General features: G+C 56.1%; 2 protein-coding genes and 1 long non-coding RNA gene across 4 annotated transcripts; 1 reads left to right on the top strand and 2 right to left on the bottom strand.

Moving 5' to 3' along the window:
* Nucleotides 1–380: 380 nt before the first annotated feature.
* On the bottom strand, nt 381–14,644 carry LOC128332693 (cytochrome P450 2A13-like). Of its 2 annotated transcripts, none has more exons than XM_053267297.1 (10): nt 14,545–14,644; nt 13,553–14,170; nt 10,615–10,777; nt 9,155–9,304; nt 8,830–8,990; nt 8,355–8,531; nt 7,174–7,315; nt 6,400–6,587; nt 5,512–5,653; nt 381–768 (listed from the first exon to the last, which is right to left on the bottom strand). In XM_053267297.1, exons 2-10 carry the CDS (start codon nt 13,730–13,732, stop codon nt 755–757), a joined length of 1,317 nt encoding a protein of 438 aa, XP_053123272.1. In that variant the 5' UTR covers nt 13,733–14,170; nt 14,545–14,644; the 3' UTR covers nt 381–754. The 2 variants fall into 2 exon arrangements, with proteins under 2 accessions (XP_053123272.1, XP_053123271.1); XM_053267296.1 differs by lacking the exon at nt 381–768 and adding an exon at nt 3,162–4,667 and having other exon boundaries at nt 14,545–14,643.
* Nucleotides 4,789–16,606, top strand: LOC128332705 (uncharacterized). The gene is made up of 3 exons (XR_008310724.1): nt 4,789–4,924; nt 12,130–12,369; nt 16,221–16,606. It is a non-coding gene; the product is annotated as an uncharacterized LOC128332705 (long non-coding RNA).
* LOC128332694 (cytochrome P450 2G1-like) lies at nt 16,399–24,751 on the bottom strand. The gene is made up of 9 exons (XM_053267298.1): nt 23,729–24,751; nt 23,383–23,545; nt 22,923–23,072; nt 22,623–22,783; nt 22,065–22,241; nt 21,618–21,759; nt 19,890–20,077; nt 19,281–19,422; nt 16,399–18,072 (listed from the first exon to the last, which is right to left on the bottom strand). The coding sequence occupies exons 1-9, from the start codon at nt 23,909–23,911 to the stop codon at nt 17,891–17,893; spliced, it is 1,488 nt and encodes a 495-aa protein (XP_053123273.1). The 5' UTR covers nt 23,912–24,751; the 3' UTR covers nt 16,399–17,890.
* Between the last annotated feature and the right edge of the window lie 39 nt (nt 24,752–24,790).

Raw genomic sequence — 24,790 nt, 5'->3', positions numbered from 1 at the left:
GGCCCCCTGCCCTTCCGCCCTGAGTGTGGCTTTCCCCAGCCCCCTTTGCCCTAGACCCTTGCTTCCTCTGACCCTCAAGAAGGAGCCTCTTGCTTTCCCACTATATAGGACCAAACGAAGTACAGGAGGCAACATGTTATACGGGGTGGTGGTTGTTAAGTGTGTCTCTAAGAAGGTAGATATTCCATAACTGATGGACACAAACAGATTCACTAGCTTTCCCCTCTAGTGCTAAAATTGACTCCACATTCTCCGTAACCCTCCCTCTGCCCCAGAAGATACTGAAGGAGCCTCTGCTGTCTGTGTATGGAAAAGTGTGTGTGTGTGTCTTGTGCAGAAACCGCACCAGAGCGGAAAGGAGAGAATCAAGCAGCCCCTGATTTCTCTCTTTTGTCCCACTCCTCCTTTATTTCCAGCGTGAGTGTTTGTGCTTTATGTGATGTAGACAAGAGAGGATGTGGCAGGCATAGATTCTGAGTGCAGGGTCTGGACTCAGGTGGGTGGTTTGGGGATCTGCCCCAAAGAGAATTTCTTCCACTCTGGAAATTGGCTTGAGTCTCAAAGTCCTTCTGTTGGTTAAGCTTGGCCGGCAGCTGCCCAGTCTCTATGGTTAATCATTTCTTCCTTTGCTGCTTCTCGTTGTTTGTTGACCTCTCCCTCTTTCTCTCTCTCTCTGTGGGGTAAGGAGGTTGGAGGGGGCCCTGGGGCAAGAAGTGAAGATACCCCCCTGCTCCTTCTTTCACCCTTCGTGCCTTTACAGCAGAAGAACTGGAAGGAGATGGTGAGAAACCTCATGTTTGTGGGGTGGTGGTGGTGTTTGCCACAGTGGGATCATCTGGGATGAGGCTTCCTAACACTGAGCAGATCCAGAGTAAGTGACTCAGTAGTACGGCTCAGCTGTTCCTCTGCAGGGTTACTGAAGCCCAAGAGAACTTCTCAGGAGTTGTGGAGTCTGGAGTCTTTGGCAACAAAAAGAAGCCCTACATTTTTGGCTCTGTATGTGTGTGTGTGAATAAGGGCAATGTTTTACCTAATGGTGCAGTGGGAAATGACTTGCCCAGCAAGCATGAGGTTGCTGGTTCGAATCCCTGCTGGGAATGGATATCAGGCAGCAGTGATATAGGAAGATGCTGAAAGGCATCATCTCATATTGCGGGGGAGATGGCAATGGCAAACCCCTCCTGTATTCTACCAAAAACAACCACAGGGCTCTGTGGGCGCCAGGAGTCTCACCTGCATGGTTTGGGTGGTGGGAGGCAGCTGCAGCAGCAGCCCCTACATTCCTCTTCCTCCTGCTCAACATGGGTTCACACCAAGCAAGCTCTCCCCACCCCCCACCCTGTTCCCTCTCGTTGCCCACCCAGAGGGAGAACAGCGGGATGCACAAAGTGGCCACCTCACCCTGAACGGGCAGGCACACCAGACCAAACCCTCACACTCGAGGCTGCATTCCAAATGCCATTTTGGCACACACACACGCACACACACACGGGCAAAATCCCCTTTTAATGAAATGTTAATAGGCACCCCTTTTGGGGGTGGTGCCCTCCTGCTCTCTGCTGACGAGTGTGTGATCAAGGGGCAGCTCGGCCCGTCTCCCTCCCTCTGATGATGTTGGTTCCGCAGTCCTGAACTCCATTGCCTGGCATTGCTGGGAAGGGGGTGGGACTCTGTTTTCAATCATGTACCCGTCCAGGAGAAGGCAAGTGGGGGGAAGAGAAGGGGGGAAACAGGAGCTGATTGCCCTCCCTCCCCCCTCCCTCTCCTAAGCAGCTAGCTTTTGGGAATGGCTCAGCCAAGCTCTTCTCTGTTCCCTAACCTGCCTCCAAAGTGGGGGAGACTGATGGCTGCTGTCATCTCTGTAAGGTCACCCCTGCTGCCTGCCTGCCAGCCGGCCAGCCATGTCCCTCCTGGTGGCCTGCTGCTGAGACTGAGTCCCAAGGATGCCCGGCTCCGTGTGCGAGCAGAAAGCCTGGGCAGAAAGCGAGCCCTGCCCTGCCCACAGGATGCAAGCAGGCATGCACAGTAGCACATGGGGGTGGGGGCAGCACAGAGCCCCCTGACTCCGGGGTAAGCAGGAGGAGGGCTTGGGGTGGCCTAGGCACAGCAGTGAAGACGGGGGGGGGGGCATTGTGAAAGGGAGGCGGCCCTCTGGCATCAGGGGCGGGAGATAGAAGAACCATATGTGTCGTCCCCCCCCCCGCTCCTGCTGCTGCTGCTGCTGCACCATTGCTTCCTGGGATGCCATGAAAGGGTGAAGGTGCCAAGCTGGGTGCTGTGAAGGCAACGGAAGGTGGGAGGGAGAGCCCTCAAAGCCCTTGCCTCAGCCTTCTTGCACAAGCCTCCATCTCAGCTGCCAGCAGCGGGACTGGAGCCTCTTAACCTTCACCCCAGATTTTGTTTTTAGATTCACAGAAAATTGAGCAACATAAAAAGAGACCTAATTTGGACAGTGATCAAATCAACATAAATTAAAGAAGAGGGGCAAATGCATATAAAACCATCCTTTCCAGCAGCAAAAGAGGCACTCTTCTCTTGACACTGCCATCTAATGGCACAGCAGGGAAATGACTTGCCTAGAGAGCAAGAGGTTGCTGGTTTGAATCCCCACTGGTATGAACAGCTAGATCGGGCAGCAGCGATATAGGAAAATGCTGAAAGGCACCCTCCCATACGACGTGGGAGGAGGCAATGGTCAACCCTTCCTGCATCCCACCAAAGACAACCACAGGGCTCTTTGGGCTCCAGGAGTCCACACTGACTCAACAGCGCAACTTTTCCTTTAGTTTTCTTTTGACAACTGACTAAGATGCAAAGAGGAGAAATGTTACCCTGCTCTGATAGTTCATATTTCTGCAAAAGGCAAAGGGCCCTTCAGCTAGAAATTTGGTCCTTATGCACCTATTTGACAGTCTCTCTCTCTCTCTCTCTCACACACACACACACACACACACTCACACTCATAATGCTAAAGATTTTGAATGTGTCTTACTCAGCAAAACCTAAGAAAAATTCTGGTGCACCCAGAGATGAACTTAGATGATTTTGGAGCCTGGATCTAAAGGTATTTCGAGCACCCTGCCCCGGGCGCAAGTTAAGCATCACCACCCTACACACAATTTTTCTTGAGGGCACAAACAGTAACTGAAGGCACAAGAATGTAAGAATATCAAACAGCCATATTTATGCAAATATGCATGAGCAGCAACATTTCAACATGCAGCTTAGCATATCCCCACCCCACATATTTCTTTCCCCACTCTGTCTCTAAAGCACCTGGCACAGGTCAAAACCCGCTCGGCCGCCTGGTGTGGCACAGGCCAGTGGTGTGGCTGGTGACCACACCACTCATGAGGATAAACTAAACCCCAGGGGGTGTGGAGGCCCTGGACGTTGTCCCTGAAGGCCAGGGGGCAAGAATGCCTAGTCTGGGTGCATGTTCTCCTGTTAACCAGAAACCAGAAAGATAACCAGAAATGAGCCCCTGGTGGTGCAGTGGCAAAACTGCCGCCCTGTAACCAGAAGGGCTCAAGGTTAACTCAGCCTTCCATCCTTCCGAGGTCGGTAAAATGAGTACCCAGAATGTTGGGGGCAATATGCTAAATCATTGTAAACCGCTTAGAGAGCTCCGGCTATAAAGCGGTATATAAATGTAAGTGCTATTGCTATAACTGAAAAGGCTCCACTAAAGTCGGCTTTCCAATCCCAAACCGCTTTTCAGAGTTTGTCAGGAACATACAGAAGATCTTGCCTCGCAGCTGGGGCGTGAGACTTGGAGAGGCTGCACCCTCTCCCGGCCAGAAGTCTCCCTGCTCGGGGCAAAGCCTTCGCAGCAGGAAGCTGACCAAGAGGCCAGCCTAGGAGGAGGAACTCGGGCAGCAGGGCCCTCCAAGTCTTCTTGATGCTCTCCCCCCCACAAGCAGCCGGGGCAGCGGGGCTGGGGCATGCAGGGCTGTGAGCCACCAATCGCTGGGGGGAACTGACTTGCCCTGCGTTGTGCCACGGAGGAGTCCCCCTCTGCACCAGAGAGGCGATTTGGATTGGGGCCCTGGCGGTGGGGCGGGCGGGTTGGCCCCCGCATCTCACCCTGCCTGCACGATCATGGCCCCGCCGCCCCGGCCGCTTTTTGAACAAGAAGAATACAAAGGCCGGAGTCGTTGCCTCCTCCGCAGTCGGAGCTCCCCCGGCCGGCCGGCCGGCCGGGCTGCTTCCTTGGGCCGGTGTGAGGAAAGCAAAAGGCCGCTCGAGAGCGCCGCCGCTGGCCCCGGGACAAGGAGGGAGCTGCCTGGGCAAGAGGCCCCGTCTCCGTCCTCGGCGAGGACTGTCCCGCCACCCGGGGCTGGAGGAGGGGGGAGGAGGAGGAGGAGATGGCGCGCCGGGGAGCCCGGCCGCTGGACCGGAGGCGCGCCGCTCGCTGGTGCTGCTGCTTGGCCGAGGTGCTGGCGGGGGGGGGGGTGGAGGGGGGAGAGCAGCAGCCCCCCCTCACAGCAGGGGGATGGCGCGCAGCTGGTAGGAGCGCGGGATGGTGGCAAAGCCCACCAGCTGCGGGGAGATGTCGATGTCCTCCTGCGGGACGGGCGACTGGAAGCGGAACCTCTGCAGGATGCTGGTGAAGAAGAGGAAGAGCTCCATGCGGGCCAGCCGCTCCCCGAAGCAGTAGCGCTTCCCTGCGGGGGGGGGGGGAGAGAAGCGGGCAGCGGTCGTCAGGGCGGGTGGGTGGCCAGCAGAGCCCGCGGCCCGCCTCGAGGTCTGCGGAGGGGAGGGAGGTGGCGAGGAGGAGGAGGAGGAGGAGGAGGAGGGTGCCCAGGCCCGCGCAGGGGGCGCCAGTTCGAGTTGCTGTTTTGTTCGCCGTCCTCCTGCACAAGGTCTGGGAAAGGCGGAGGCTGCTTCGGATTGAAACCCATCAGCAAAGGCGTGAGCTCGGGTGCGGAACAGAGGCCTCACGACCCGGGGAGGGAGGGAGGGAGGGAGGCACGGCCGTGGGCCTCGGGGTGTGTTCTGGCCGCTGCGGGAGTTGTGATTGCCAACTGCCACCATGTGCTTCCTTGCTTAGTGGCAGAGTTTTCCTTTATGGCACTAAAAAGAGCGGGTGGGCGGGCTGGGGTCTCCTTCTTCCCATGACTGGTGCCACCACAAAGCTCTTGACTGGCTGCTGCGGTGGGGAGTGTTGAGCCCAACCTGGACCAAACTGATTCCCTGGACTGGATTCTGTTTGCATTCTGGCCCGCAGGGGACTGGGAGGAATTCCACAGACAAACCCTTCCCAAGTCCTGAAGTGGGGATGCAGGCAGGCCAGTGGGCAGAGAGTCACCGGCTGAATTTCTGCCTGCTTTTCACACAGCTCTTAGGCACAAGAGCCCAGCCAGAAAAAGAGGCCAACCTTAAGTTAATATTGCTGCTGTGCATATTTGGGTGATCAGTTACTATGACTTTAATGTAAGAACAAGGTCACCATGTTGCTAGGCAGTCCTTTCTGGGGGCTGGCGGGGTGGGGTGGGGGTGGGGACTCACCGATGGAGAAGGGCATGAAAGCATCGCTCTTCTTGAACTTCCCATTCTCATCCAGGAAGTGCTGGGGGTCAAAGACATCAGGCCTTGCAAAATATTTGGGGTCTCTCAGCACTGTTCCCAGCATTGGGAAGACCTCGGTCCCCTAAATGGGGGCGGGGGGGGGGGAGAGAAGGCGATGGATGGAATCATGAGCTCTGAACTCAGCAAACTGCACAGCCCCCCCCCAGCAAACACGGCCCTCTCCTCAGGGAGGAGAGCTGGTCTGGTGGTAGCAAGCATGACTTGTCCCCTGAGCTAACCAGGGTCTGCCCTGGTTGCATATGAATGGGAGACTAGAAGTGTGAGCACTGTTAAGATATTCCCCTTAGGGATTGGACCCACTCTGGGAAGAGCATCTAGGTTCCAAGTTCCTTTCCTGGCAACTCCAAGATAGGGCTGAGAGAGAGACTCCTGCCTGCTACCTTGGAGAAGCCGCTGCCAGTCTGTGAAGACAATACTGAGCTAGATAGAGCAATGGTCTGACTCAGTATTTGGCAGCTTCCTATGTTCCTCTTAAGGACTGGACGGGGCTGTCTGGTATTATCATAAAAACATCAGAACAGCCCTGCTGGGTCAGGCCCAAGGAGGCCCATCTAGCCCAGCATCCTGTTTCGCACGGTGGCCCACCAGATGCCGCTGGAAGCCACAGGCAGGAGTTGAAAGGGGCCTGCCCTCTCTCCTGCTGTTGCTCCCCCACAACTGGTACTCCTGCCTCTGAGGCAGGAGGTGGCCTGTAGCCCTCCAGCAAAAGTGCCCGTGTTTGAGGATTCTTGTCTGAGGTGCGGATCTGACCAATGCCCCCAGGAGCGGCTCGTCCTAGGCAGGGTTTGCAAGCGTGACAAGCGGTACCTTGGGAATTGTGTATCCTCTGAACTGGGTGTCCTTGATCACACGGTGTGCTAGTCCCATAGGAATCATGTCGCAGAACCTCTGGATCTCGTGGATCACAGCTTCCGTGTAGGGCATCTGGGCCCGATCCTCCATGTTGGGGATGCGATTCCTGCCAATCACTTGGTCGATCTCCTTGTGGACCTTCTCTGTTGAGAAATTGGGAGGATAGAAAGTGGCCCTTGGGTGGGTCCCCTTTGCACCTTCTTGAGAACCAACAGAGCACCAGAGCCGCGCCCCCCCCGCCTGTGCTGCCACTTCAGCCGTATGCAGAAGCAGCTTACGGGGGGTGGGGGCAGCAAAGGAGGTTGCTCCTCTCTCCCTCTCCCCACTCTGCTTGAGCACTGTGCTGCCTGCAGGCTGGCCATTCATCAGGTACAGCTGTGCAGTGAACTGCAGGAAGAGAGAGAGGAGCAATCCGAGGGGTAGAGGCAGCTGTGCCTCCTTTGCCGCCCCCCAGGCTCCTTGGGACAAGCTGCTACTGGCCGTCTGGCCCACACACACAGCCAACAACAGAGCCCATGGGGGGGGGAAGAGGTGCACACGTTTGTGTCATTCCCCCCAAGAAGGGACACCTCCCATCATGAGCGGGGAAAGCAGCTGCCTAGAATGACAGCACAGCCTCCAGCAGGGCCTGAAGCATCCCGTGGGTAGGGAAGGGCACGCCCTCTGCAAGGCTGGGTCCTCTGGGGTGTGTTCTGCCCCTCTGCGTGCCCCCCTCCCTGCCACAGCCACCTTCAATTTCCGGGTGTTTCAGCATAAGGAGGAAGCCGTAACGCAAAGTGGTGCTGACGGTTTCTGTGCCAGCGAAGAAGAGGTTGAGTGTTGTCAGGATCAGATTCTTTAGGAAGAACTCTGAGTTTGGGTTTTCCTTTTCCTTAGCAAAAGAAAATTGGGGGGGGGAGGAGAGCTTGTCATCTATCTGGCCATTCTCAGTTTGTGAGGCCCACTCTCCCCTGGCCGTTGGCTGGGCTGCTGTCATGTCGTGATCAGAGTGCTGTGGGGAGCGGAACATCTTTCCAGCTGTGGTTTTCATTTTGATCCAACCTTCCCAGGGGGGAGCTGAGTGCGGCAAGCAGGGAAATTTCCCTCACTGCAGTTTACGGCTTCTTCAGAACAGTCTTCCCAGTTAAGCATTCATACTTTAATCAACAGACCCTGGTTTCCCCCACCCTGCTGATTAGACCCCCAACACGTCACATAATAGCCAGAAAAAAGTTGTGCCTACTTTTTTCTGGCTTTGATGGGACACAAGACATTGGAGGTCTAACCAGCAGGGAAGAGGCCAGGATCTGTTGTTTACAATACGAACACGTAGGTGCAAAGGCTGTTCGGAAGAAGCAGTGAATCGCAGAGAGGAAAACTTGCAGGTTCTCCCCATTTATCCTCCAAACAAGCCGGTGAGGTGGCTTAAGCTGAGAGAGAAAGTGGCTGGCCCAAGGTCACCCCATCAGCCTCATGGCTTGAGTGGGGATTTGAACCCAGATCTCCTAGCCCAGTGCTTGCAGGAACCCTTTCCTTGCCCATGGCTGGCTGCTCTACTGGCTGGCCCAAGCTCATCGAGTTTGCTGCTGGAGAGAGCAACCATCATAGGAACAATAGGCAGCTGCTATATACTGAGTCAGACCCTTGGTCCATCTAGCTCAGTATTGTCTTCACAGACTGGCAGCAGCTTCTCAAAGGTTATGGGCAGGAGTCTCTCTCAGCCCTACCTTGGAGATGCTGCCAGGGAGGGAACTTGGAACCTTCTGCATGCAGATGCTCTTCCCTGAGCGGCTCCATTATCCCCTAAAGGGAATATCTCTTATGGTACTCACACATGGAGTCTCCCATTCATATGCAACCAGGACAGACCCTGCTTAGCAAAGGGGTCAAATTATGCTTGCTACCACAAGACCAACCCAAGTGAAAAGTACCTGCTGCATTTTCACCAGGAAGCAGTCAATGTAATCCCGAGGGCAGCTGGGGTCCAGGGTCTCCAGGTTGACCTTCACCTTCCTTGTGATGAATTCCTCCAGCCCCAGCAGCTGCTTGAATGCCTTATGTTGGGGGCCGGGCATGTACTTCATGATGCCAGAGAACATCTCGTAGAGCTGCATGGTGGTCGGGGGAGGGGAGAGGAGAGGAAGCACCGGGGGCGACAGATGGAGAGATGTGTCCTCCCTCCCTCCATGGAACTGCCTACCACTGCTCAAACAGCATCCCAGTCTTGTCCCAGAATCCCACACTGGCCACGTACAACTTAGCAGTCTACAAGGGTAGAGAAGTTACTTGGACGGCCCTCCACACCTGCCTCCACCTTCCAAAGTGAACATGAGCAGAGGTTTTGTTCAGGCGTGGTCCAACAAGTCTAGAATTGCCTGCCTGCCTTCCCAGCCCCTCCCCATTTACCTGCCCCCAAGAGGTGGCCGTGAAACGGAAGCTCCCCAGCATCATGCTCAGCAAGGAGAGGAACTCCTTGTCTTCGTAGTCGAAGCGGCTGCCGAAAGTGATGGAGCTGATCACGTTGGACACGGAGCGGCTCAGGAAGTACGTGGGGTCAAAGGGTGCGCCTAGGAAGGAAGGGAGGCCCCTCCAGTAACTCAGGCTGAGGACGCAGCGAGGCGCTGAGTCACAAGCCACACCAACTCCAGCAGCCGCAGAACCCCACGGATCCCCGCGTTTGGCCAGGTGCCTCCAAGGCCACCTTTCTGAAGACGTCCCCCGTCCCCCGCACCTTTTGTGCTCCTTATCGCCTCCAGCAGGAAATGACCCTCCTCCAGGATCCGCTCCTCGATGGATCTCCTCCCCATGCCAAAATTCCTCAGGGTCATAATGGAAAATCGTCGGAGCTGTTTGGCCCTTTCGCCATTGCTGAAGGCGACGCCTGAGAGAAGCAAAGGGAAGGTGAGCGAAATGGAACATGGCGGAGAGGAGAGGAGAGGAGAGGACCATTGCCCTTTAAAGTGTCACCTGGTCGAAGCATCCCAGCTTGAGCCTCTGGAAGAACTGTCTACCTAGAAGGGACATTTGGAGGGATTCCCTCCCATGTTGGGTGGGAGGGGGTGGAGGGTGGCCCTTAAGAGCCCCAAAGAGCAGGTGTGACAAGGCAGGCAGATGACCACAAGATGGGCAGAGTCTATGCCAAAGGGGTCCGTCGCTCTCCGTGGGTCTATTTCTCCAAGGAGACACCTAGGCCGGGATTCCTACTTCTGGGTGAGGCTGAACATGATGATGGCTTCTGGGTCCCTTTCCCAGTTTTTGATGGGGCTCGGAATGCAGTGGGATGCCACCCCATTTCTTTTCATGCCAGGAAGAAGCCTTAAAACTATCAGACTTCTTTTCCACAGGCATCAACAGTCTTGATTTCAGTGACTCTGTGGAGTCTCTGGCAGTGTGCCTTCTAACAGGGATTCCCAGATGTTGTAAACTACAACTCCCAGAATGCCCAGCTGCAAGGCTTTTGCTTGGGGGTTATGAGAGTTGTGGTCAACAACATCTAGGTATCCCTATTAGAGGGAACACTGGTCTCTGGCCTAATTGGAAAGGAAGCCACCCCACGCTTGTTTGCCCTCTCACAAAATAAGGAACAACCCTGCTGGATCAGGCCCAAGAAGGCCCATCCAGTCCAGCATCCTGTTTCCCACAGTGGCCCACCAGATGCCTCTGGGGAGCCCACAGGCAAGAGGTTATGTGCCTGCCCTCTCTCCTGCCGCTGCTGCTCCCCTGCAACTGGTATTGACAGGCATTCTGCCTCTGAGGCTGGAGGTGGCCCACAGCCGCCAGACTAGTAGCCATTGATAGGCCTGTCCTCCATGAACAAAAGCTCTGCACTTCCCCCCTCCCTTGTGTGAAATCACCCCGCTTCCTTAGTTTCCTCCCATACTTTTACTACTGATAATAATCAAGGGTGAGTGTTGGTGTGTTCCTAGGCACACAGAAAACACGGGGGCAGTGTACAGAGTGTTGGATGGGGAGAACTGAGTTCTAATCCCACCTCTGCTATGCATTTGCTGAGCTACCTTGCGAGACTCCCTTCCTCGACCTCTCCTCCCTCCTCTGTAAAATGGGTATCATAATCAGCATCAATATCACTGTTGGGAGGACAGGTGAAGCAAAGGCAATTCTGTGAAGGGCAAGAGCAACTCCTGGCTTGCCACCACCCAGAAGGTGACCTCTGCTAATGGGGAGACTGACCATAGCCCTGGAAAATCCAGTCAAAGGTGGCCTGCTCCCCCCGGCCACTGAACTCTTCCCCCTGGTCCACCAGGGCTTCCTTGACTGCATCGTAGCCGCACAGGACCACCACTCGCCGGGGACCCAGGTGGATGGTGAAGACGGGGCCAAACGTCTCGCTGATCTGTAAGAAGGAGAGGCGGAGAGGAGGCCGTGTGAGGATGGTGGTGGGGGCGGCGGCGGCAGAGGAGGAGAGACAGGAATGAATATATCACTGGCAAGATTTGGCTGGCTGTGAGCAAGAAAAGCAGGATTAGGAGAGACGGAGAACCGAAAGCCTCTGGCCCCGGCCCAGAGGGCAGAAGTCCAGAAGGATCCCAGGGCCGGTGGGATCAAGGCTGCTGAGAGCTCTGGAAGAATCCACCAGGTTGCCCCCTCGTGCAGACTGCAGACCAGGACAGCCAGGGCCAGCTCTCTCCCAGGGGACCCTGAAGCCGGACTATGGAGGGCTCAGCGGAGGGCTGCTCAAGCTTGGGGGCCCAGATGTTGTTGGATTTCAGCCAGATGTGGCTGGGCATGATGGGCACTGTAATCCCATAACATCCGAAGACCCAAGTTTGGGAAGCTGTAAGGAGATAGGCCCAAGGAGGCCTCTCCAGCCCAGCATCCTGTCTCTCACGGTGGCCCACCAGACGCCTCTGGGAAGCCCACAGGCAAGAGCTGAGAGGGGCAGGCCCCCTCTCCTGCTGCTGCTCCCCCCTTGCAGCTGGGGCTCCGAGGCTGCATTCTGCCCCTGAGCCTGGAGAGAGCCCATACCCATCAAGAGTTGTGGCCATGGAGAGAGGTGCCCTCCCTCCCACAACTGCTCTAACAACAGCCCGGTTCTGTCCCAGAATCCCACAGCAGGCACATACGACTTAGCAGTAGAGGCGGCCCTTGGACGGGACTCCACCTTCCTGCATCCATCAGAGCTTGGGGCTGCTGTGCTCAGAGCCGTGGGGGGGGGGGGGGAGAGTGGAGGCTGCTGAGACTGGTCTGCCTGCCTCCGTGGGCGAGAGCGGCTTTGGCAGGCAGGCAGGCAGGCAGGCAGGCAGGCCCCCTGTGCCACGCTGAGCAAACAAGCCACCTCTGTGGCACCTGATCCCATTGACAAGTCTACATGGACGCTTGGGAGCCACCCAAGACAAGCTGCAAGACAAATCAGGGCCGCCTCCGTTGCAGCCACACAAAGGGCACCATTGGGACCCCACAGGAAAGCTGGTCCTGCGGAGCTGACTTGGCTGCTGCTGGGTCCCGGCTGGCTGCCTTTGCAAGTAGCCCTGGATGAAACCTCCCGGCGTAGTTCTCGTAAACAGTCTGCGCTTGGGTGGGGGGACGGCAAAAGCCTCCCTCCCCTCCCCAACGCAGAAGAGGACGTTGGGCCGGAGCCCTGCCGGCTGGGAAACCACTTGCTCCCAGCCGTGCAACCCCGGCATGCCGCCCTCTCTCGGCTCCCTCCTCAGACCGCCCTTCCCCCCCCCCCCCGATGCCTTCCAGATTCTGCCCTGCACAAAACCAGGATGTGCAGCGAATTCTGCACAGGGGAAGAACCGTCTCTCTCTGGCCAACCTGACGTGCATTGCTTGGCTCTGACATCCGCCGTTTCCCCTTTGACTGCCTCACAGCCGTGGCTGAATTGAACGACAGTCGGGCAAGGGAGGCTGTGCTGGGAGAGGGCCACTTTCCCAAGTGGTTGAGGACGGGCCTCCTGGGCAGCGGAATGCGCCCCCGACTGAGGTACGATCCTCTCCATCTCTGACCACGCTTCAAAAAGCATCTGAAAACCCACCTCTTCACCCAAGCTCAGCTTTTGAAATGTCTAGCTTTTAATCTGTGGTTGAGTTTTACATTGTTTAAACTGTTTTGAGCTTTTTGTATATGTTTTTAACTGGTTTTATGTTATTGTTAACCGCCCAGAGATGAAAGTTTGGGGCGGTGTACAAATTAGATCGATCGATAGATATGAGCATCAAAGCTGAGTAGGGAGTTGAATCTCCCAACTTGCTCCTGCCTGCACACTGCTTTGCTGACTTTGCTCACCTGCTCTGAGTTTTGAGATTGTGAAAGAGCTCCGATTTCCACGGGAGAAGGTTTGGGGCACCTTTGTGGAAATGTCTGGCATTCAGTGCCACAGATATTCCTTCTGAGTTTCCATGGAGATTGGCTTTACAGCTATCGTGGCCACTTGTCTCACTCCGATAGGCTTTTCCATCATTGATCCACAGAGCCATGCCAGCTGGCAGCCGCTGCAAGGTCTGTAGCAAAGTTACTTATTCACTGTGTGGGGAAATACATTTGGTTGTCCATCTCAATCTTCCTGACAGCACTTTCCATTGCAGTTCTTTTGTGTGTGTCTGTGTGTGTGGGGTGGAACATAGGGAGCTGCCAGAGCCCCTCCACTCTTCTCCTGAGTGGTGTGCCTGGCTCCAGGGCTTCTTTCTCGTAGCAGGGTAGAAGTGGAGGAAACATAGGCAGCTGCCAGATACTGAGTCAGACCGTTGGTCTATCTAGCTCAGTATTGTCTTCACAGACTGGCAGCAGCTTCTCCCAGGTTACAGGCGGGAATCTCGCTCAGCCCTATCTTGGAGATGCTGCCAGGGAGGGAACTTGGAAACTAGATGCTGCCAGGGAGGGAACTGGGGACCTTCTGCTCTTCCCAAAGCAGCTCCAATCCCTAAGGGGAATCTCTTCCAGTGCTCACCCTTCTAGTCTCCCCTTCATATGCAACCAGGGTGGACCCTGCTTAGCTAAGGGGACAAGTCATGCTTGCTGCCACCAGACCAGCTCTCCTCTCCTAAAAAAAGAGAAGATTTCTTCTTCCTTTGCTCTTCCCACTTTATTCATGAATTTTTGACCTCCCAGCAGCTGTGCCTCCCTCCCCGCTCCTCCACAGCTAATAGAAACATGGGTTGCGGGCTACCTTCAGGAGTGACTGGTACATGTCACTTGTCTTGACCTGCAGCAGGTTCCCAATGAAGGGGAGGGGTGTTGGTCCCGGGGGCATCTGGCTCTTGCGGTGCATCTGGCGCCATGTGGACAGGACGGTCAGGCAGGAGAGGCAGATGACCAGGAAAAGGGTTGCTGCACTGAGGAGATCCATGATGGAGGTGGCCGCTTGCTTGTCGGGAGGGCTGTGCAGGAAAAGCCCCGGCAGCAGGAGAGGAGGCTCGATGGCCTCAGGAAGTCACACCCACCCTGAGGTTGTGCAACTTGTTTTGCTCTGCTCAGCTGGATGCCTTTCAAGCCCAGAGGAGGCCCGGCCAAAAGCCGCGTGTCGGCTCTGCATCCCAGGAGTGGCTGCAGCAGCGATGTTGGTTTCACCCCTCGTGTGCAGGGGGTGGAGAGCTAGGAGTGGCAACCTGCAGTGGGGACTGGCCTCCGTCTCAAAGTGGCCTCCCCACGGGCAGCGAACGATGGCGCCTGCTTCAGAACTTGGTCGTCCTCTGCGCGGAGATGCTCACCTCTCTCCAGAGGTGGTTCCCTGAGATGTTTGCATTGCCCGTGTGCTCATCCGGGCGACTCCTTCTCCTTCCCCGTCCTGAGGGTTGGAAGAGCAAAAGCATCTTATGCCTCCAGCAAAGCCCCCAGGTAGAGGATGGTGAGGATAGAAAGTGACCTGCCCAAAGCCACCCACCCAGGGGGGCTTCACGGCTTCTCCCAGGATCAAGCACTCTTCTCTCTCTGCTGCACCCCCCGCCTGCCCCGCAAGGCTCTCCTCCCAATTCAGAGCGATCTAATGGGACCTGTGTGGATAAAGGACGAGGGGCAGGGACCTGCCCTGCATTAGACAAAGGGAGACGAATGTCTCCTGGCCCACAGCCACGGAGCACCCCCCCCCTTGCCCTTTCTCTTTCCCCTGTTTTTGACTCTCCCTTTTTCTGTTGCTGCGGCAGCAGCCAAGTGATCCAGTACCCCTTTCTTCTTCTTCTTCTTCTTCTTCTTCTTCTTCTTCTTCTTCTTCTTCTTCTTCTTCTTCTTCTTCTTCTTCTTCTTCTTCTTCTTCTTCTTCTTCTTCTTTTTGCCTCCTGCCTGCCTCTCAGTGGGGCTGCTCCTGGCCGGCCGTGGGCTGCGCAGACTCACTCACTGAAACGGAGAGCATGCCGATCGAGTGATGTCAGGCAGGCACCAGGCAGGTGCCGGCTGCAAGGGACGCTTTCTCCCCCCTCCCTGCCCGCTCGTTTATGATTTTATTCAAGTCCTCAAAATGGCACTAGAAGCAGCCCTAGAAGGTGCCTTTAAGGGTGGACTTTGGGGCACAGGCCCAGAGCCCCCCAGAGCCCCCTGCCTCATCCCTAGTGTGTGGGGGAGGCCAAGGGTGTAACTATAATAGTTGTCTGGGGGCCCACTGCCTCGGGGGGGCCCCCAGAGGCAAGTCACATGACTGACTCCCCCAGCCGCGCAGCGCAACCCGCCTGGGCTTCCTTCAGTTGTATTCATCCTCCGAAACTGATGTGAGTGTTGAGACCTGGCGCGACCAGTCCACAATTTACAAAACCTTTTAAAAATAGTTTAGGATGATGTTCTATTGTGGCACATAGGTGTTTTTTTAGATATATTTATATTTATGCTTTTTGTTACCACTATTCAGCCTCATTTAAGATTTCTTTACTTCCTGAGCTGAGCTTTGGGGGGGGGGATTTTAAAATCTTGTCTCTGGGCCCACTCCACCCTTGCTGCGCCCCTGGGGAAGCCCCTGGCTTGTCTCTGGAGGAGCACAGAGCGTGCCTGAAAAAGCCACCGCGGCGACCTCTTCTCTCTCTCCCCCTGTGCCCTTCTTGCCGGAGATTAATCTTTTCAGAGTGAACGCAATCTGTTCACCAGGTGAGCCGCTGCTGGTCAGAGGCTGCCTGCTGAACTGCAACCCCGAGGCTCCCTTCTGGTGCCGGGAAGGTCTGGGCTCTGGAAAGGCTGCTATCGAACTTGCTCATTTCTTTGGATGCCACCTGCAAGGTGTAGGTCAGGGCAGGTGTCCAGGGTGGGGTGGTCCTTGCTGAGCCTTGCAGTGGAAGATTCCCTGCTCAGCCCCTCTTCACTCTTATTTATTGACTGTTTGTTTTCCTATGTAAACTTCTTGGACAAGGGGGCAGGGTCCTTCCTTCTGCACAACTAACCTCCCCAGTTAAAGGTTGCCCACAACAAGGCGGGGGGGCTCTCTGGCACAGGCAAGAAAGCCCCATCGGCAGGAAAGGAGCTGCCTGGCACAACCCAGTGGGGCTGGACGTGGGGAGAGATCACCAGCCTCTCTCCTTTGGGCCCCACAGATGGACTGTTGGAGACGTCCACTCGCACCCGCTTAAGGGACGCTTTAAACATTAAACTCACATTATCTTGGTGATAAATTAGTTTTTATTCTAATTTTAATTCCAGTATAACATCATGGCAATAATGTCAAGTACCAGCTTGTTAAAGTCAGTGTTTTATATCTGTTCCTTATATACCATTACATCTATCCAGCTTTTCTAATTATGAAGAAATTCAAATTAAGTGGAAAATCAGCCTGATATTTCCAAGTAAATGTAATTGACAAGCCTCTCTTTCTGAAGTCTCTCTCCCCACCCCAACCCATTTTCGTTTTGCTTTCTTTGCAGAGATTTTTGGTTTGAACTTTTGGGATCCCAGGATTATTAGAAAGGCTTTCCCCAGTCCTTCTTCCAAAACGTATTTCCAGGTGAAGCATGGATTCCCAGCTGTGTGAGACCAGAACCAGCCTGGGGATGTATTCTGGATTGTGCTGGCACAAGAGCATGGACACATTCACACATGAGACCTTATTTATTTCTTTATTGTTCAATCTCTACAGGTATGCTGCCTTTCACAAGGCATCCCAAGGCAGTTTGCAAAAGTTAAAATATAAAATCACATTTAAAATCTTAAAATCAGTTAAACAGTAAAAACCATGAAACAACAACCATTAAAAAAGAAAAGAAAAGACAACTGAAGCAGGAGAGCTGAGAGGCCTGGTAACCTTAATGCGTAAAAGCCTGAACAGATAAAAATGATCTTGAGTTGTTTTTTAAAAGCAGCCACAGGTGTCAAAGAGCAGACATTGCCGTGGAGACTCTCCCATGCAGTTTTCATTTCAGTCTAGTCAGTGTGCACTCAGGAGAGAGCGTGCATAGGACAGGCATTTGTCATGCAAGTGAGCCACCTGAATGCTTGCATCGGCATTACAAGGCTGGTGGAAGCAACTGCCATGCGAGCCTCGGGCGTGGGAATGGCTGCTCTGAGCCGTGAATGTCTCCAGAGAGGATGATCCATGAGTGGACAGAAGGGGCCAGTTCTGGTCAAGACGGGAATTGTGGACCTTTGTACATTTCTGGGGCTTTCCAGTGGAAAGGCGGGGGCTGGGGGGGGAGGGCTGCAATCATTTCGACACCCGGATGGCTTCCATTTAGAAGCCTGGCCAGGCCCAGTTCTGGCTTGCTTGATCCAAAATACATCCCCCAGCATCCCCCAGAGCAGGTGTGCATGGACAACAGGCTTACGGGATGGGCTGCTTTTGGACAAAAATCCCAAGACTCATGAACCAGAGCCAGATAGAAAATCGTGGCTGAGAAATTACCCTTCCGCATCCCATGAGCTGGATAAACCAGCAGAGACCCACATCTGAGCCGTAACAGGGATTCTAACACCCTAATTTGGAGGGGGGGTGCATTCTGTTGTTGCTGTTGTTAAAATTTTGGGAATTGGGAACCCTTGCCAACCTCTCTGCCTTCTGTCTTGACCTGTCTGAGAGGACATTGGCATCTAGCTCTCAGATTACGTCTTTGTTTGTTTAGTCTGTTTCATACATCTCCAAATGCACATCTCTGGGTGGTTCACAACCAATGGCCATGTGTGACCCCAAACCTGTGGGGTGTTCTCTGCAGCTCAGCAGGTCTGATATGGCCCTCTGGGGCAACTGAAAAGCAGGAGACGAGGGGGCTAGAAGCAGTGACGTCCTGGGCTGATATCGGCACAACCCCAGTGGAGTGGCCATGGGTCCTCCTTGTGTGCCTCCTATGGGGTTAGGCTTCTGCAGGCAGGACAGAGGCATCAGGGTTGCCGGCCTGGGTCCATTTCCATCAGGGGCCAGACAGACGCAGTGAAGGGACATCAGGCCACTCGAAGGTTTGCTGGCTTAGAACAACTCGTGAGCATGCGCTGGCGTGAGTTTCTTCTGAAGTCCTCCAGGAGGGATTGTGCCAATACCAGCGCCGGGAACAGAGAGACGCAAGGCGCCTCTTCTCCCTCCTGCTGCCTTTAGTGGAAGCCAAGGTCAGCGAGGGACCAAGCAGAGCTCGTAGGTGGGAGGGATGTTGCCAAAGCCGCTCACTTTGGGGGAGATGTCCACGTCCTCTGGGGGCAGAAGGGACTTCAGCGAGAAGCTCTGCAGAATAGTGGTGAAGTAGAGGAAAAGCTCCATGCGGGCCATGGCCTCCCCCAGGCAGACGCGCTTCCCTGGCGGAGAGAACAGAAGCTGAGGGCATCCGGGCGGAGAGGAGAGGTTGACGACATGTCTGCCCTCCTTGGCCCTCAAGAGGGCACCTCCCACCAGAGGAGCCCGCTTGGCTGTTACGGTGGTCTCCAGAGGCGCCCTGCTCAGATTGCCCACAGGCAAGAGCTGAGGGGGGCCTGGCCTCTCTCCTGCTGCTGCTCTCCTTCAGCCGGTACTTAGAGGCATCTTGCCTCTGAGGCTGGAGGTGGCCGCTAGATCAATGGCTACTAATCTGAGGGCTACCGGCCACCTCCAGCCTCAGAGGCAAGATGCCTCTTGCAGCAGTTGCAGGGGAGCAGCAGCACGAGAGTAGGGGTGCCCCCCTCACCACCTCTTGCTTGGGGGCTTCTCAGGGGCATCTGGCGGGGGGCCACTGTGGGAAGCAGGATGCTGGATTGGATGGGCTTCCTTGGGCCTGATCCAGCAGGGCTGTGCTTATGTCCTTATAGCCCCCGTTCTCTGAAGAGGGTGGCTGCCTCTCAAGGGCTGAGGCTCTTTGGTGCTGGCACCTCACTGCTAGCAAACGGTCACACGACCCTTTCAGGAGGCATCCTCCTCCCCTTGACCCAGTCCTCACAATCGCATTCCTCCCGGCCTCCTCCAAAGTTCCCAACAGCCATACGGGGAGCTTATCCCATGGCAAGTAGGTGAGGCGAAGAGGAGGTGAGTTGCCCAAGGCCATCCACTGAGTGGGGACCTGAACCCAGGTCTCCCCGGTCCTGGTCTACCCCTCTACCTCACAGAATGCACCGCTAGGGAGAAAACAAAGTGAAGTGAGATCTGCCGCATCCTGTCATCAGCACCCGTGGATCTCCCCTGCAGGGAAGAGAGCTGGTCTGGTGGCAGCAAGTCTGACTTGTCCTCTTTGCTAAGCAGGGTCCGCCCTGGCTGCATAGGAAGGGGAGGCTAGAAGGGTGAGCACCGCAAGCGATTCCCCTCAGGGGATGATGGGGCCGCTCTGGGGAGAAAGAGCCCCTGCACAGAGAAGGCTGAGGACCCTCCTTGGCGCCTCCAGCTAGGGCTGAGGGAGGCGCCTGCCTGGGAGAAGCCGCTGAGCTCGACAGACCAAGGCGGACTCAGCAGAAGGCAGCTTCCTCGGTCAGGAGCCCCTGTTGAGCTGCTCGGTCTGTGCCAGGAAGACAACCAGGCAGGGAGAAGAGCGAAGCTCTACCTGAGGAAAAGGGGACAAACGCCTCGCTCTTCTTGAAGCGCCCTCTCTCGTCCAGGAAGTGCCCAGGGTTGAATCCCTCCGGGTTGCTGAAATGCTTGGGGTCGCGGAGGACGGAGCCCAGTAAGGGGAAGACGTCTGTGCCCTGGGAGAAGCGGGACAAACGGGAACTGAGAGAGCCCTCCATGCACACTGGTGATCAGGATGCTCGTCTTGCAGAGGTCAGGCCACTCCCCAGCCTGCTCAGGTTGCCAGCTTGAGACTCTGGCTTGGCAGGGCGCTCTTCACAGTTCTTAGCAGTAGCAGCTCTAATGAGCCAGCAGGGTGCCAAAGGAGGCAATTCGGGTTGCTCCTCTCCCCGCCACGGTGCCTGCAGGCTGGCCACCCATCAGGTAGAGCTGTGGGGTTAACTGAACAGCTCTACCCGACAGATGGCCCGCCTGCAGGCAGGGCAGGATGGGAGAGAGAGGAGCTGCCCAAGCAGCCAGCCTCCTTTGGTCCCTCTCACTGGCTTTGTAGGATGAACCGTGACCGATTCACAACTGCATCTTACTTTAACCCGACCCTCCCATGACTTCACCCTGACCCTCTCGTGGGGTGTCTGCCTCTCACCTTGGGGAGGGTGTACCCGCGGAACTGAGTGTCCCGGATCACGGTGTGTGGCACTCCCATGGGAACGATGTCTGTCAGCCTTTGGATCTCATGGATGACAGCATCTGTGTAAGGCATGTTCATCCTGTCTTCGGTGGCTGGGATGCGGTTTCGGCCAATGACATGGTCAATCTCCTGGTGGACCTTTTCTGCCAAGAGACCAAGCAAAAGCTGGTGAGAGAGCAACCAGGAGACATGAAACGAGACTGTGCATCTCGGCATGTTCGTGAAGGACTGTAGGATGAGACTGTGATCAAGGTGTCATTGGGAGCCTCATTGAGACAGAAGACAGAACGGAATAAAGTCATATGCAGGAAGAAGCTGGGCCAAGCCATGGCTCCCTGCAGCCATGGTGTAAACTCACTGCCGGAAGATTTCACAGCCATTTACTGCTGGATCTCCTGCAGGGCACTGGAAGAGGCCCAAGAGTGCCCTGGTCAGATGAGGCCGGCAAGAGGGAGGGTGCTTTGGTGGGTGAGCCTGCCTGCGTCCACCTGCCCCTCTTTCTGCCCTCTGATTAGGACATCAGCTGCAAGAGAGTGAGAGACAAAACTTCTGCACACTCCCAGTGCATGATGCCTTTTGTGGTTTTTAATGGCCCGCTGCTTTGGGAGCCCATCGTGGCTGAAAAGTGGGGGATGCACAAGCCAACGAGTGCTTCTGTCTTCCTGGGCAGAAGAGTTGGCTGAAGGCTGCCTCCCCATATCCCTTTGCTTGCAGCAAAGCAGTCTGCGATGGGTGGCCATTTTCCTTTTCTTCCCAGAACCGGGGCAAACCCGAGGGGGATGGTGGCGTGTGACTAGGGCAGGACCCAATAAGGAGTGATACCCTATAACAAGAACAAGGATTTAATAATAATTGGATGACAAGGAAAACTGTAAAGGCATCAACAATCGCTGCTTCCATTCAAGTAACCGCTTTCTCAGGAATGACAAGAAACATGCAGTCAGATCCAAGCACAAAGAAGACATTCCTGGATGCATCTAGCGAAACTGGTTCCTCTCCTTCCTACTTCCTTCCAGGTGATTCCCAGCCAAAGGCTGTTAGTCTCCCCTTTCCCTGCAGTAACTACTGATCAGATCTCACTCAGAGGCCTCCGAGGAAGGACTGAACTCTAACACATCCCTCCCCTACTTCTCTATAGACCAGGCCTGCTCAACTCTGGGGGCTCCCAGCTGTTTTTGGACTACAACTCCCATAATCCCCAGCCACAGTGGCCAATAGCCAGGGATTATGGGAGTTGTGGCCAACATCTGCAGGAGGGCCGAAGTTGAGCAGGCCTGCTATAGGCTGCTGTCCAGTCAACCCTGCCCCTCACTCTGGACGGGGCCACAGGCTTTGGTTCTCATGGCCTTTCTTCCTTATTTGGAGAAGCCCACCCTCCCAGCAGCTCCTCTAATTGAAGCCTAGTCCTTCCTCAAGCCTGACTAACCCTACAATGGTACAGAAGTGAAGAACAACGCCCCTGTTAATATGGAAATAAATTGCTGCAGGAGAAGGAAAGTGTGATGTCAGTCAATACCCCTCGGAGAAGGTCTTTTGGGCTGGAGACCCTCATTCAATCCCAGTGGCAAGACTTCAGGTCAAGAAACTGATCTGTCCTGCATCCAATGATCAGAATCCAAAATGCAGCCCGTTAGTAAGATGCTTGCTTTACTCTTGCAGGCAGCCGCATTTCACTCCCCTTACCTTCCACTTCTGGGTATTTCATCAGGAAGAGGAAGCCGTATCTCAGGGTGGAGCTGACAGTCTCCGTCCCCGCAAAGAACAGGTTGAGGGTGGTGAGCACCAGATTCTTCGGGCTGAATTCGCTGGAAGGGTTTTGCTTTTCCTTTGAGAGGGAAAAGGAAGGATTTGTTGTGAATGAGCAAGCAGGACTGGCCTGGGGCTTTTCTTGCCACCGCCTTTGCTGAGCATGCTGGCCACCATTTTTGTCTTCAACGCTACACTCTCCTTTTTGAGATGGAGTGGCCCCAACTGTGCACAATATTCTAGATGTGGCCACCCCTCTGATGTGTATAAACAGTGTGTGTGGGTTTCTGCCCACCCCCTTCCCCAGATCTCTGTCCTCCTGGGCCAAGTCAGGCTCTCCTCCGGCACCCGCTGCGCCTCCCGGGGGGTTCATTCCGCCACTACCTTCTCCATCTGCATGAGGAAGCAATCAATGAAGTCCCGCGGGTTGTTGGGGTCGAGCGTGGCTTGGTTGGCTTTGACTTTCTCGGCAATGAAGGCCTTCAGCTCCTCGATGATGTGGTAGATGCGGTTGTGTCTCCCCGGCAAGTACTGCATGATGCAGGAGTACATGTCGTAGAGCTGGAAGGGAGAGCAACCACGGAGCTGTCTGGCTGCATCGAAAGAGAGGAAGCCGCCTTGCACCGCGTCAGGCGGTGGGTCCACCCAGCTCAGGACTGCCTGCTTGGACTGGAAGCAGCTCTCCGGAATTCCAAGCAGGGATCTTTCCCAGCCCTACCAGCAGAAGAAGCCGGCAGAGCCTGGATCGGGGACCTTACTCTGAGTGCAAAGCAGAGGGTCTGCTGCTGAGCAGCAGCCTCTCCCCTTCAGTGCAAACCAGAGATCTCTCCGTGGGGCCCTGTCCCTTGCTTTGGGGGTGTCCCTTCAGAAGCGGCATCTCCCCGGCTGCCTGCCTGGCAAGGGAAGGGAAGGAGCGTGGCCTCCAGTTGTGCCCCCCACTACCTGCGCCCAGGGGGTGCTCATCTCAATGAAGCTCTGGTTCATCATGCGCAGCAAGGCGAGGAAGGTCTTGTCTTCATAGTCAAAGCGGCTGCCAAAGACGACGGAGCTGATGACGTTGGAGACGGTGCGGCTCAGGAAGAAGGTCGGGTCGAAGGGCAAACCTGGGCAGGACGGGAGTGGGGGCAGGAGGAGGGCCGTTGGTGGCTGCAGCCTGCCTCCAGCAGGCCTTCTAGGCAAGGGGCCGGCAGGCCAGCGGTTTCTCCGGCACCGGAGGGGAGGAGGGGCACAGCCAGCACCAACCTCTGGTCTTCCTGAATTCCTCCAGCAGGTATTGGGCCTCCTCCTGGATCCGTTCCTCGATGGACCGCTTCCCCATCCCAAAATTCCTCAGGGTGGTGAGAGAGAAGCGGCGAAGTTGCTTCCACCGCTCCCCATTGGCCAGAGCAACTCCTGGGAAGGATGGGGCTGAGGTCAGCTTCCGAAAGCCGGAGGAGCCGGGCCTCCCAAACTTGGGCCCCCAGATGTTGCTGGACCACAACTCTGGGCATCATCCGCACTCATCACCATGGCCTCCGACCGTGGTGTCTGGGAAGGATGGGGGTTGTAGTCCAGAGGGGGGCCCAGCTGGGAGCCCCAGAGCAGAGGGAAGGGTTCCTCCCGAAGCCCAGGGCTCTCTCTCATTGGACCAGAGCGACTTCTCTGCATCCCTCCAGGTTTCCTGGCTCCCTCCCAACTGCCAACTCCTGGAATGGCCGCTCACCAAAGCCATTGAAGTTCCGGTCGATGGAAGCCAGCTCCCCCCTTCCGCTGAACTCCTCGGCCTGATCCACCAGGGCCTCCTTCACCGCCTCATGCCCACACAGCACGACAACTCGCCGGGGACCCAGGTACACCGTGAAGACCGGGCCGTATTTGTCCCTGAGCTGCAGGGAGGCAAGAGGCGAACGGTGGCCAAGCAGGGCCAGGAGAGAGGTGGGCTGATGGGAGGGGGAGCCAACAGCCAGGAGGATGCCAGGGCCAAGAGCCCCAGCGGGGCCAGGCTTCTCCCCACCCCACCCACCGCCCTGGGCTCTCAGGCAGGCCACGCGGGAGCAGGCTCAACTCACCGCCAGGAAGGACTTGAAGGTCCCGCTGGTGGCCACTTGCAGCAAGTTGCCGAGGAAGGGCAGGGGGGTCGGCCCCGGAGGCAGCTTCCCCTCCCCTCTGTGCATCCTGCTCCACGCAGAGAGGAGGAGCAAGCAGGAGAGGCAGATGGCCAGGAAGATGGCGAGGGCCCCTCCGAGCTCCATGGTGGGCAGCCTGGTGCTCAGCTCCCTGCCGCCTCCATGCACCCGTTATATGCAGGCAGCCCTGAAAGTGACACCGGACTGGCCTCTGCACAGAGCAGGAAAACCAGATTGGATTTCAAGGCCATGTGCTGCTCTGCGTGGGAAGGGACAGGATGGCTTCGCTTTGGCGATACGGGCCAGCTGAGGGGGCACAGGCCACGGGGGAGGCTTTCTTGCCTGAAGTGAGCGAGGGGCTTTTCCTGCCACGTCTTGCAGAATCGCCAGCCTCCCCCCCCCCCCCCGGAACAGATGGACCTTTGAGCTGGACCCGCCCTTCCAAGTTCCCCCTGCCCAATGGCTAGTCCGCATGGCCAGTGTTCCCTCTCTTCACTTTTCCCCATCAGTGAGCGGAATGAGTTTTGCACTGAGAAGCATTATCAAGGCTGTGTGCGCACCTGGGCAGGAGGAGGTGCATCTGCCCGGCTCGCGGGTGCCTGGCTGGCTCTGAGAAGCCGCAACAGGGAAGAGTCCCCTCTGCCCTCGGGATGGCGGCTGGGCTCCTCTCCGCTCCCCTTCAGACGGAGGAGAAATGCAGGCCGGAGGAGCAGGAGGTCAAATCAGCCATCCCTGTCACAACTCGCTGTCAGCAGTCCTAGAAGCCATTCCTCCACACAGGTGGCTCATTTATGGATGGGATTCACAGTCACAGGGCTTTAAAAGGGGGTCGCGTGTAGTCATGGAGGATGAGTCTATGAATGGCTACTAGTCATGAGGTGGGGCTTCCAAGTCCAGAGGCAGGAGGTACCACCCGGCCCTGTGGCTAGTGGGCAGCAACTGAGTGGTGGAGGCGTGGGGAGCACAGTCACCTCTCTCCCACCCTGGGTAAAGTGTAACTGGAGT

Source organism: Hemicordylus capensis, chromosome 7 (genome assembly GCF_027244095.1).
Source record: "Hemicordylus capensis ecotype Gifberg chromosome 7, rHemCap1.1.pri, whole genome shotgun sequence".
Taxonomy (NCBI): domain Eukaryota; kingdom Metazoa; phylum Chordata; class Lepidosauria; order Squamata; family Cordylidae; genus Hemicordylus; species Hemicordylus capensis.
This window is presented reverse-complemented; position numbering and strand designations above follow the sequence as displayed.

What these genes read in the sequence shown, in the direction of transcription:
- LOC128332693 (XM_053267296.1), bottom strand. Translation starts at nt 13,732, where the DNA reads ATGGATCTCCTCAGTGCAGCAACCCTTTTCCTGGTCATCTGCCTCTCC. An exon ending in TCCTGGTGAAAATGCAGCAG is followed by an intron (nt 7,316 to 8,354) that starts GTACTTTTCACT and finishes TCTTTTGCTAAG; the next exon opens with GAAAAGGAAAACCCAAACTC. An exon ending in GAAACACCCGGAAATTGAAG is followed by an intron (nt 6,588 to 7,173) that starts GTGGCTGTGGCA and finishes ATTTCTCAACAG; the next exon opens with AGAAGGTCCACAAGGAGATC.
- LOC128332694 (XM_053267298.1), bottom strand. Translation starts at nt 23,911, where the DNA reads ATGGAGCTCGGAGGGGCCCTCGCCATCTTCCTGGCCATCTGCCTCTCC. An exon ending in GGAATTCAGGAAGACCAGAG is followed by an intron (nt 22,784 to 22,922) that starts GTTGGTGCTGGC and finishes CGTCCTGCCCAG; the next exon opens with GTTTGCCCTTCGACCCGACC. An exon ending in GTTTGTCCCCTTTTCCTCAG is followed by an intron (nt 18,073 to 19,280) that starts GTAGAGCTTCGC and finishes TCTCTCCGCCAG; the next exon opens with GGAAGCGCGTCTGCCTGGGG.